This window comes from Diospyros lotus, chromosome 4 (assembly GCF_014633365.1).
Source record: "Diospyros lotus cultivar Yz01 chromosome 4, ASM1463336v1, whole genome shotgun sequence".
Taxonomy (NCBI): Eukaryota; Viridiplantae; Streptophyta; class Magnoliopsida; order Ericales; family Ebenaceae; genus Diospyros; species Diospyros lotus.
The window spans coordinates 23,556,295-23,569,984 of NC_068341.1; the positions used below are offsets into that span (position 1 = coordinate 23,556,295).

Below are 13,690 nucleotides of genomic sequence, written 5' to 3' on the forward strand. Positions count from 1 at the left end.
GCCTTACGCACGAGCATACATAATATATATATGTATAATTATGTATAGTACACTAATATTTATAAGAAATTATATCATTAAATTCCAATTTTCATCTTATATCACTTGGGCAACTTTCTTATTATAATCATGCCATCAAACATCAATTAAATTTGCATTTTAATACCGAAAATTCACAATTAATAATTCAAATCTTAGTTGAAAAGGATGATTTCGCCCCAATGTCCTTATCGGATTGTTATTTCATCCTGAAACCACTAAAGGGTTGCTTGTTACACAAAACCGGAGCCCCCCTAGGGTTCCGTTAATTTTTCGGGAGTCTCCTACAACGATTCGGTTTTACAGCCTAAATGGCAGCTGTATTTTAGCTGTACCGAAAATCGTTCCCGATCCGATTTCTTTCGCCACCATAAATCTTATCTCGGAACACTCGTCGAGACCATATAATTTTCCTTAGATAATTTCACTCTGAGGCATTCTCTGCAGTCGAATCGGTACATATAACTGCTATCAAACCAATTTTTCGGTATCCTAAACTCATCAAAATTACGTGACAACTTTATACGAACATGGGGTATTACACTTACTGCCTCGGGAGGACTTTTCCTTGGAGGCTATGCTATGACAAGAACAAAATAAACACTTTTAAGCCTAATTTTTACTACAAAATATATTTTGGGTAAAGGTGATCCACCACAAAAAGAAATTTTTTCATTTGATATGTTTAGCCACATTATGTATTGGGTTAATAAAATTATTTAACCCCAAAATTAATCTTTGTTATTCAAAAATTTTTGCCACATCAAATTAAATATTACAAGAAGTAGTCAACGACAAAAAAGGTACTTAATCACCAAAGTCTTTTAAGTTACAAAAACAAATTTCATGACAAAACCTATTTTACAACAAAGAAATAGATTTGTCATCAAGGTATTAATGGTTACATGACTGGTGACAACATTAATCTGTTATGCCACTAAGTGATTTTGGGCAATGACATTAGGCCACAACATTAGGATTTTGTCACCCACCCAACCATTAGCCACAAAAAATTCACATTGTGGCCAAATGTCACAATTAGTCACAAACTTTTTTTGTCACCAAAAAATTTGTGGGTAAAACCTTATTGTGGTGAGGCATATCACTTGTAGACAGCGATGGGTTCAAATCTAGAACACAAAAAGAAAGACAGAAAAAGAAAGAGGCACTCAAAGACAATAGACGACCATTGTTGCGTCTTCTCTTCCAACAATGGCAATGGTTGTTGTTGCTTTTACATGACAATGGCAACGACAACAATAACAACGATAGGTGATAGCGACAATGATCTAATAGCTTTAGTTGCATATTGGTTCGACTATCTAAATACTTCCATTAATTTTAAGAAGTTGCCAATTTTAAAACTCACTCAAACACCCTCTTAATTTCCATTAATATACTCCAGGAGCCCTTTCTTCTTCTAAATAATTCCATCTTCGTATCTTCTTCTTGTTCCTAATGTAGTATATATGAAGATATTCTTTCCCATGTTGAATACTTTGACAAGCCTAGAAATACCCCAGTGATTTGAATAATCATCTACACAATTGGGAGGATAACTTGCTTGCTAGTGATCTCAACTTTGATCGTTTGCTCATGTTCTTCATCCTTGACCCATTTTGATGATTTCTGCTTAATATGGCGATGCTTCCAAATCCCTCAACATCTGAAATTATTATTATTCACCACAACATTACAAACTTAAAATGATTATGTTATATGTATTTTCAGACCGCATTGGGTGGGCCAAAAACAACCCAAAAGGCCAACTCGATCATCCGAAGCCTGGTCAGCCCAAGGTGAATCGAAATCACAGGTCGCTACGTCAAATCCAGGTCGCAAAATGGCGTGAGCAACGAGCTGTGTGCCCAACTTCCCACGAGCTTACCCAGCTCGCTCAACGCGACATTCGCGGGTTTATCGAAAACCCATCACAACCTGGCAGAGAAGAAGCTAACCTTCCCAATTCAAAATAAATCAAATCCCTACATAAGCGGAATCCGTTCTTAACTATGAGAACTGATAAGGGAACTCAATTAACGTGATCTTATCTTCCTATTTGGTAGATTATTCAAATTGTAAACACCACATACTATAAATAGGGGTCAAAAAATTATTGTAAAGTGGGACGAGTAATAATATATTGTTACTCTGTCGGGATAACTAGAGAATAGTCGTGGACTAGACATCATTCTAGTCGAACCACATAAAACTTTCCTACATGCAACTTGTCATTTGTTCTGTTTGTTTCTTTCCTTTGTATTTGTGTTTATTTTCTCTGTGCGAGCTGACGAACTACGGTCGACTGATTCCGAACGTCAATAAATTATAATTTATTTCATTTGGTATTAATTAAATTAGAGTAGCAACTTAATTATCATCGGTTTATATAATTGCATAAAAGATCAGCTAGCTTAGTTCAGTGGAAATTGCAAAAAATAACTCCTTCACAAATAGAAAATTCGTTTTTAGCCCCTTTTTAACAAAAAAATATTTTTATCCCCTACAAACAAATAGTTGCAAAAAATAGTCACTTTACCACTTTTCACCCTAACCTTTGACTTTTCAACTCCCCACTTTAATTAAAAATTAAGAATAAAAATAAATATAATATATTACCAAACTATCATCAATACAAAACAAATAAAAGTGTTGAATTTCTATTTTACCCCACAGGCAAGCCCGAGAGACCCCTCATAATTATAATAATAAATTTTTAACTATTAAAGTATTATTATTATTTCTCAATACTAATTCTTATTTTTTAATAATTTAAAAACTGGGTGGATCTTGAACCCACGGTGAGTCCCCCATCTTTTTTTTATTATTAAATATATATGTATTGTTACATATAAATAAAATTAATTAAATAATAATAATTGAAAATTTTAAATATATATATATTATTAAATAAATAACTGAAAAATTATTATTCAATGATTCTTATATTATTTTCAATTGTAATAATAATTAAATATCTTAATTATAATAATAAATTTTCAACTATTAAATTATTATTATTTTCAAATAAATACTATTATTTTTAATAATAATTATTTTTTTAATAATTTAATAACTAGTTGAGTCTCGAACCCACGCTCGGTTCCGCCCTTCATTTTTTATTATTAAATATATATATGTAATATTATTACATATATAATAAATAAAATGGATTAAACAAAAATAATTGAAAAACTGAAAAATATATGTATTATCAAATAATTAAAAAATTGTTATTCAATTATTATTAAAATAATTTTTTTGATCTTTTTTTTTTCTTTTCTTGACCATGGGATTTTTCCAAATTATCCAATAGTTCCAAAAATAAATTATTGTTTAAAAATTATACTTGTATTTTTGGGTAAATTTTATAATCATTATATCAATTTAATACAATATTATTAGTAGTTAGAACACTTAATCATGTATTGGTTGTGTTTTATTATCATTCCATTGTTATTTATTGTGAATTATAAATTCAATTAAGCCAAAAAATGTAAAAATACATAATTTTTTATTGGGTAACTTTGAAAAATCACATGGACCAAAAAAAAAAAAAAAAAGATCAAAAACTCCATTTTTATTAAAAAATCAGGTTTTGTTGCCCCACAAAACCCGATTTTTTTTATTAAAATAGTTTTTTTGATCTATTTTTTTTCTTTTCTTAGCCATGAGATTTTTCCAAGTTATCCAGTAGTCCCAAAAATAAATTACTGTTTAAAAATTATACTTATATTTTTGGATAAATTTTATAATCATTACATCAATTTAATCCAATGTTGTTATTAGTTAGAACACTTAAGCATGTATTGGTTGTGTGTGTTTTATTATCATTCCATTATTGTTTATTATGAATTATAAATTCAATTAAGGCAAAAAATGTAAAAAGACATCATTTTTTATTAGGTAACTTTAAAAAATCCCATGGCCAAAAAAACAAAAGATCAAAAAATTTATTTTTATTAAAAAATCAGGTTTTGTGACCCTACAAAGCCCAATTTCTTTTATTAAAATGGACTTTTTGATACTTTTTTTTTTTCTTGGCCATGGGATTTTTCCAAGTTTCCAATAGTCTCAAAAATGAATTATTGTTTAAAATTTATACTTGTATTTTTGGGTAAATTTTATAATCATTACATCAATTTAATCCAATGTTGTTAGTAGTTAGAACACTTAATCATGTATTAGTTGTGTTTTATTATCATTCCATTGTTATTTCTTATAAATTATAAATTTAATCAAGTCAAAAAAAATGTAAAAATATATTATTTTTTATTGGGTAACTTTGAAAAATCCCATGGTCCAAAAAAAAAATCAAAAAATTCATTTTTATTAAAAAATCAGGTTTCGTGGCCCTTTGTGGCCCTACAAAGCCCGATTTTTTTTATTAAAATGGTTATTTTGATCTTTTTTTTTTCTTTTCCTGGCCATGGGATTTTTCCAAGTTATCCAATAGTCCCAAAAATAAATTATCGTTTAAAAATTATACTTGTATTTTTGGGTAAATTTTATAATCATTATATCAATTTAATTCAATGTTGTTAGTAGTTAGAATACTTAATCATATATTGGTTGTGTTTTATTATCATCCCATTGTTGTTTATTGTCAATTATAAATTCAATTAAGCCAAGAAATGTAAAAATACTATTGGGTAACTTTGAAAAATCCCATGGCAAAAAAAAAAAAAAAGATAAAAAAAATCTATTTTTATTAAAAAATCAGGTTTCATGGCCCCACAAAACCCGGGTCGGGTTTTGTGGCCCCACAAAGCCTGATTTTATTTATTAAAATGGTTATTTTGATCTTTTTTTTTTCTTTTCTTGACCATAGGATTTTTTCAAGTTATCCAATAGTCCCAAAAATAAATTATTGTTTAAAAATTATACTTGTATTTTTGGGTAAATTTTATAATCATTATATCAATTTAATCCAATATTGTTAGTAGTTAGAACATTTAATCATGTATTGGTTGTGTTTTATTATCATCCCATTGTTGTTTATTGTGAATTATAAATCCAATTAAGCCAAAAAATGTAAAAATACATCATTTTTTATTGGGTAATTTTGAAAAATCCCATGGCCCAAAAAAAAAATTAAAAAATCTATTTTTATTAAAAAATCAGGTTTTGTGGCCCCATAAAGCCCGATTTCTTTTATTAAAATGGTTTTTTTATCCTTTTTTTTTCTTTTCGTGGCCACGAGATTTTTCTAAGTTATCCAATAGTCCCAAAAATAAATTATTGTTTAAAAATTATACTTGTATTTTTTGATAAATTTTATAATCATTACATCAATTTAATCCAAAGTTGTTAGTAGTTAGAACACTTAATCATGTATTGGTTGTGTTTTATTATGATTCCATTGTTATTTCTTGTGAATTATAAATTTAATCAAGTCAAAAAATGTAAAAATACATTATATTTTATTGGGTAACTTTGAAAAATCCCATGCGCCAAAAAAAAAAAAGATCAAAAAATCTATTTTTATTAAAAAATCAGGTTTCATGGCCCCACAAAACCCGGCCTGGGTTTTGTGGCCCCACAAAGCCCAATTTTTTTTTTATTAAAATGGTTATTTTGATCTTTTCTTTTCTTTTCTTGGCCATGGGATTTTTCCAAGTTATCCAATAGTCCCAAAAATAAATTATTGTTTAAAAAGTATATTTGTATTTTTTGGTAAATTTTATAATCATTATATCAATTTAATCCAATGTTGTTAGTAGTTAGAACACTTAATCATGTATTGGTTCTGTTTTATTATCATTCCATTGTTGTTTATTGTGAATTATAAATTCAATTAAGCCAAAAAATGTAAAAATGCATCGTTTTTTATTGGGTAACTTTGAAATATCCAATGGCCAAAAAAAAAAAAAAAGATCAAAAAATCCATTTTTATTAAAAAATCAGGTTTCATGGCCTTACAAAACCCGATGACGTTGTGCAGTTTTGAAAAATTATTTTTTCATGGAAATCAGTATAGATTTGGAATAATATCTATCAAAATATGTTTTATTTACAACCATAAACATACTACACAACCTTTATAAACAATGTGATCACAAAACAAAACAAATAGAAATGAAATCAAGCCTTAGAAATTCAGTCAGTGAAATTGTTTGTTGGAGAGAAAGAATTTTGTTGAATGAAATTTCAATGAGGTCACTGTGATTGATGAAGATTGTAAAATGACTCAACAAGCAAAAAAATTGAATTTATAATGAATGACTGAGTTTGGATGATTTGACAATAGAGAGAAAGAGAGTAACCTGAACGCTGGAGGATGAGAGAGAAGAGAAAGGCAATATGAAAGAGACGAGGGTATTTTAGTAAATGAAGATAAGGACAATGTGACATTTCTAAGTTAAAATCTCATTAAGGGTATTTTAGGCATCTCACATAAAAGTGGCTATAGAGTGAAATTAGTTTGTTTGATCTGTCAAAAACGTTTTTTTTTACTAGAAAATGGTTAAAAACAATTTTTTAAATTTCTTTTAAGTTATTTATGAATTTCTCTCCTTAGTTCGTCTCCATGCCATCACTTATGAGGACGCTCTGTGAAGAAATCAATAACTGGGAAAATGAATCTGCTCAAAATAGAGAAGAGAGAAATGAAATAAAACTTCTCTAAATCATAATCCAATAGTCCAAGACATATGCCTACTAAACTATATATATAACATGACTAATCCTCTACATCCGGTTCTATTTACATACACTGCTACTACTGTACATATATGTAAATAAATCTAACAGTATAACCAAGAGCCCCCCCTCAAGTTGGAGATTGGGGAGAGCACAAGCCCAACTTGACAACCATAGATTGATGATGAGCAGCTGTCAAAGGTTTGGTGAACAAATCCACAAGCTGCAATTGAGAAGGAACAAAGAGTGGAGCTATAAAACCTTGTTTGAGATAATCGTGGACAAGATGACAATCAATATCAAGGTGTTTGGTGCGCTCATGAAAAACTGGATTTGCAGCGATGTGTAGAGCAGCTTGGTTGTCACAATGAAAGGTAATCGGCAAGGGAACCGAAACATTTAGATCCTTGAGAAGATTATAAATCCAAACAAGCTCACAAGTAGTGGACGCTATGCTGCGATATTCAGCTTCAGCAGAGGACCTCGATACCGTAGGTTATTTCTTAGTCTTCCAAGAAATTAGAGCATCACTCAGAAAAACACAAAAGCCTGTTAAGGATCGTCGTGAAAATTTGCAAGAAGCCCAATCTACATCACAATAGGCTGAAAGTGATAGGCTGGTAGAAGTTGGATAGAAAAGACCATGAGAAGCAGTGTCCTTAAGGTATTTAACAACACGGAGAGCTGCATCAAAATGAGGCTGACAAGGAGATGACATGAATCGGCTCAAGTGCTGCACAGCATAACTAATGTCTGGCCTTGTAGGATTAACATATAACAGCTTACCAATTAGCCGTTGGTATTGATTAGGATTGGAAAGAGGAGTACCTGGATCAGGTTCTAAAGATAAACCCTTAGACATAGGGAAAGAAGAACCTTTAGTATCTTGTAAACCAGTTTCAAGAACAAGATCCATTATGAACTTATGTTGAGACAGAAATGTTCCAGAAGAGGATCTAGCAACTTCCAAGCCAAGAAAATATTTGAGATATCCTAAGTCCTTAATAGTAAATTTCTTATCAAGAGCTGTCTGAGTGGATTGAATGAAATCAATATCATCTCCAGCAATAAGGACATCATCAACGTAAACGAGTAAGGCAACAAAATGAGAATCAGTTTTGTGTGTAAAAAGACAATGATCATAAGGAGATTGAACAAATCCAAGCTGAATAAGAAAACCACTAAACTCTAAATTCCATTGGCGTGAGGCCTGTTTTAGCTCATAAAGGAAGCGTTTCAGCAAACAGACCTTGCTGGGATCAACAAAATAACTAGCAGGTGGAGTCATATAAACCTCCTCATCAAGATAACCATGTAAAAAAGCATTATTAATGTCAATCTGATAGATAGGCCAAGCTTTTACAGTAGCCACTGCTATAAACAACCGAACAGTCACTAACTTGGCAACAGGAGAAAATTTATCCTTATAATCCAGACCTTCTATTTGATTATATCCTTTGGCTACTAATCGGGCTTTGTATCGATCAATTTCTCCATTTGGTTTATATTTGACATGATACACCCATTTGGAATCAATAGGTTTCTTACCCTTAGGTAAATCAACCATTTCCTAAGTACCATTTAACTCTAAGGCCTGTAACTCATTCTCCATTGCTGTAACCCAATTAGGATCTTGAGATGCTTGATGAAAAGTACATGGCTCAGGGACTGAAGATATATTGTTTAGGAAAGAAATATAGGCCGAAGAAAAAAGAAAAGATTCAGATTGACAAAGATGACAATTACCTGTAGACGTAGAAGTGGAAGCATAGATAGGTGAAGCTTGAACCAAGCTGACAAAGTCACCAAGCCAAACTGGTCGTTGTGGGACACGAATACTGCGACGAGGTTCAGGTAAAGAGGATTGTAAATTTGAAGATGGAGAAGAAACATTTGATGTCCCGTCAGTCAAAAGAATAGAATACAAACCTGAATCTGGAACAAATTCAGGTGTAGATAAGTTGATTGGAAGTTGAGGTAATGGTGTATCTAGTTGACTGGACGAAGATACATTGTCTTGAAAAGGAAAGGTAGATTCAAAGAATGTAACATCTCTACTAACAAAGATAGTGCGGGTGGCAAGATCAAACAATTTGTATCCTTTGTGACAATGAGAATAGCCAATAAAAACAGATTTAATGGCTCTTGAAGAAAATTTATCTTTATGAGGGAAGGTATTTGTGGCATAACATAGTTAACCAAAGGTTTTCAAAGAAGCATAATCAGGTTCTTTATGAAACAACCGAAAATAAGGGGTTTCCCATTTAAGAACTTAAAGAGGCATTCGATTTATAAGGTAAGTAGCAGTAAGCACACATTCAGACCAAAATTGTTTAGGTAAATGAGAATGTAGTTGTAAGGTTCTTGCCACTTCGAGTAAATGTCTATGCTTGCGTTCAACCACTCCATTTTGCTGTGGAGTGTAAGTATAGGTTTTTTGATGCAAAATACCTTTAGATTGCAAGAAAGTAGACACAGAGTGGTTAAGAAACTCTGTACCATTGTCTGTTCGAATGGATTTGATTGAGGTTTGAAATTGGTTTTCAACTAGCCGAATGAAAGCTTGAAGAAGAGAAAGGCTTTGACTGTTGTGTTGAGCCATGTAGGTCCAAGTGGCTTTTGAATAGTCATCAACAATAGTAAGAAAGTATTTGGCACCAGTTAAGGAAGGAGTTGAATATGGACCCCAAAAATCAACATGTAGAAGTTCCAAAGGATTGGTGGTTTTAGGATCATGAAGAGGAAATGGCAATCTGGTTTGCTTTGCTAAGGGACAGACATCACATGAAAAAGTACCATCAAACAAATGCTTCAATGTAGGTATGTATTTCAGGATTTTAACAGGCATATGCCCTAATCTGTTATGCCACAAATCACAACTAGAAGTAGTAACAAAGGAATTACCAAAGTATGGTAAAGTAACAGGCAGAACATAACTAGAAGAATTGGTAAATGCTTTATTCTTGTAAGAAATTTTTGGTAAAGTATCTGATACAAGAGGTAAATTAAGAGATTTTAGCTGGAAAAGAAAGCTGGTTATAGTGTCCACAAGGAAGCTTTACTTGTCCAGCTTGTACAATCTCCCTTCAACCTTTCCTACCGCCAACACTTTATGCGTCCTCAGGTCCTGTATGAGGCAACCAATAGGAATAAAAATTACTTGCAAGTGATGATCAAAAAGCAATTTACTAACAGATAAAAGGTTGAAATGGAATGAAGGAATGAATAAAACATCATGAAGCTCAATAACAGGACTTAAACAAATAGTTCCTGCTTGTGTAACAAATGTGGTGGTGTGGTTAGGTAAATGGATTGAAACTCGGTGTGACAATTTGTGTAAAGAACGAAACAACTTTTTATGATATGTAATGTGGTCAGTAGCACCACTATCAAGAATCCACGTACCCTCACCAAGCATACCAAAAGAATAAGAGTTGATAGGGGTTACCAGTAAAATCATTCAAAGCAGTATTGAGGCTAACACTTACAGCATTGGGCTTGAGCATTTTTAAAAGAGCCGCTACAATTGAGTTTCCCAATTCTTGATTATCCGACTAGACAGCATCTAGAGGTGTATCAGAAGTTAATTCAGCCTTGTTAGTCACATTTGCAATAACCTTTTGTGCTAAATCTTTATTCATCTTCTCTTTATACCAATCAGGATAACCAATCAATTTGAAACAAGAGTCCTTCAAATGCCCACTCCTTTTATAGTTTTCACAAAAACTTTTGTTCTTGAATTTCTTCTGATCTCTCTTATTGTTTGGACTTTGCTTAGAGAAAAACACTGCTCCTTCATTAGTCTCATTCAAGGTAGAAACTACCTGACATTGTGACTCTATTCTCAGAATCATCGAGTAAGCCTTATTAACACTTGGCAAAGGATCAAGTAATAAAATCTGACTCCTCACCTGATCATAACCATCATGCAGCCCCATAAGGAATTGCATCAACTTGTTTTCTTCATCAAATTCAGATATAGCCTTAGAGGCACCACAAGAGCAGTTTGGTAAAGGCTTTACTGCAGCCAATTCATCCCATAATCGTTTGAGTTGAGTATAATACACAGATACAGAAAAATTATCCTGACTAACAGAGCTTATCTTGCGTTGGAGTTGATACACAAGTGCTCCATTACTTTCCCCAAATCTCTCCTCTATCTCACGCCAAAGTTGTCTAGCATTGTTAGTGTAAATGAAGGCATCTACAAGATCCTTAGAAATCGAATTTAACAACCAAGAGGTAACCATATAATCGCACCTCTTCCAGAGATTAAACTCCTCGCTATTTTCATCTAGAATCAGAATTTCCCCATTTACAAACCCTAGCTTGTTCTTAGCGCCTAGGGCAATTTGTATTCCTCTACTCCACGATCTATAATTGAGACCAATTAATGGAGCAGAGACTAAGATCATACCTGGATAATCTGAGGCATGAATTTGTAGTGGATCTCCTACCGCAATGTTAGATCCGTTCGAAGCCATGAAATGTTGTCACTGGTTTGATTAAAAATAGAGAATCTGGAAATTGAAGATCGCTTCGATGACCGATCCGAGAACGTCGAATGAAATTGGTGAAACAAATCAAGCAGATCCCATTGATCTCCTCTCTGATACCATGTGAAGAAATCAATAACTGGGAAAATAAATCTACTCAAAACAGAGAAGAAAGAAATGAAATAAAACTTTTCTAAATCATAATCCGTCAGTCCAAGACATATGCCTTTTTAAACTATATATATAACATGACTAATCCTCTACATCCGGTTCTATTTACATACACTGCTACTACTGTACATATATGTAAATAAATCTAACAGTATAACCAAAACGCTCCTTACTTCCATTAGGATGAAAAATGAATCTACTAACTACTTGGAATTACATATCTATTTTACATTTTGATAAATAAATAGATTTGAGTTTTCTTTTAACTTCTTGTAATTTTAATTTCTTTTTCATTTTACTATTATGAAAATACATTATTTTGGGAAGACTTTTGTTAGGTAAATAGATGGAATTTATATATATGTATATATATATATTAGACGAGTACTAGTATTAAATGAATGTTCATTAGTTTATAGGGACGCGGATGAAACTTAAATATATTATCCAATGAATAAAAGTATAAAGACAGAAGCTAGTATGACAATAGGATGTAGAAAAAAGAAATACTTGATTTATTGTCATTCGTATCTGCTACCGACACAAATTAGAAAATATTTGAGTCTTAATTATGGGAAAATAAGTAAACATTTACCATGAGTTGGAAACAAAAATTTAAAAATGGTAGGAATAAAATATAAAATGGTAGAGATGTTGATATTTGTGTCAAAAATCTTATAATACTTTGAGAGGTAATGCATGGAAGAGTGTGATCTCAAGTATATAAGTGAAATCTTTTGAATATTATCTAATTTGTATATCTTGTACATAAACTGGTAGGCTTTCTTATCTAGTTCTGTTTCTTCAAACTTTTTCTTTTGTGATGTTTGGAGTATATTCTAATAGGATCATGTTACATGTTACATGTAACGACAAAATCTATAAAATTGATGATCGAATTCGACTTCATAAATCAAATTTTATCATCAATCATAAAACCAAACCGGACTTCATCACAGGATGAAGCCCGATCGGGCTTTATTATGAAACCCGATTGGGTTTCATCATGGGACTTCATTCATAGACGGTAAATTACGTCAGGACATTTTTGAATTTTAATACATTGGTCATGTTTTTAGTAATTCAGTTATTTTTACAAGTAGTATTTTTTTATCTTAATATAAGGCAGTGTAATCTTTGTGATTTTTTTAATAAAATACTCACCTATAATATATATATATATATAAATCACCGATAAAACAGTGGATTGTCCAACATCGCTCAATCTTGCACTTTTCACTGTCTCCCTTAATTTCCTTAACCGGATCATTCTATGAGTAAACAGCCTTCAATTTTCATGATTTGATGCTAAAGATGTCATTAGGTTGTATCACTCATGCCTCGGACAAGACCTTTCCAAACTCCAATGCCTTAACTCACAAATCCTATGTTACGTATCAAAGACAACCTACTTGTCTGATCGTGCTTTAGCACCATAGCACTGTCCCTATTACTTTGATCAAAACTTTTATTAATATATTACCTCCCCCTATTACTTGTCGGGTGCCTTGAGTTTTGATTATGTTATTTAAAAGTTTTTTTATTTAGTCAGATAATTTATTAAATAATTTTTTTTAACTAAATCAATAAATTTTAAATAACATATTTTCCCCATACCATAACCTACCTAGTCATAGTGTAAATATTTTTTTTTACAATGTGATTTATTAGTAAGATAGCAATATATATTAAAAATTAATTTATTACATATTTATTCATGAAATAATGTATTTATTAATATATTTTGAGAGAAAGAACCCTAATGCCAAAATGGTAAAGAATCAATTAATATTAAAATTAACATGAATGCCACAATTAAATGATTTTGAGATTTATTTTATGCATACCATGTTAGTTTTTATTAACAGAATTTAATCAAAAATTAAAAGAGAGATTGGATTGTAATAAAAAAAAACAAAATTTAATAGTTGAGATTACAGCAATTAAGATATAATTTATTACAAAATATAAAAAAATGAGCATACTTTCGTCTGTGCGCGCTCGTCTAATATATATAGACACACACACACACACACATCTATATATGTGAGAGAGTGGGAGCCATAGAGGGAGAGAGAAGACCAGAAGTTAAGAGCGTGAGGGAGTCAATAAGGTGTAACAAACCAAGCAAAGTTAAATCAAACAACAGACATTAACAGTTGGCTTGCCTTTGTCAATAACCCTTATTCAAACCACCATTCCTGGGTCTCCCCGAAAGTTTCTTGTTTTCCAACCCTTAATGGAAATTCTCTCTCTCTCTCTCTCTCTCTCTCTCTCTCTCTCCCCTTTTATGTGCTCTTTATCTCTTCCCCATCTACTTTCACTTTCTTCCAGCAAGAACA

General features: G+C 31.6%; 1 protein-coding gene across 1 annotated transcript; it reads right to left on the reverse strand.

Annotated features, from left to right (window-relative positions):
• Positions 1 to 10,235: 10,235 nt before the first annotated feature.
• On the reverse strand, positions 10,236 to 11,165 carry LOC127799730 (uncharacterized). Its single transcript, XM_052333954.1, has one exon. It carries the CDS (start codon positions 11,163 to 11,165, stop codon positions 10,236 to 10,238), a length of 930 nt encoding a protein of 309 aa, XP_052189914.1.
• Between the last annotated feature and the right edge of the window lie 2,525 nt (positions 11,166 to 13,690).

What these genes read in the sequence shown, in the direction of transcription:
- LOC127799730 (XM_052333954.1), bottom strand. Translation starts at nt 11,165, where the DNA reads ATGGCTTCGAACGGATCTAACATTGCGGTAGGAGATCCACTACAAATT.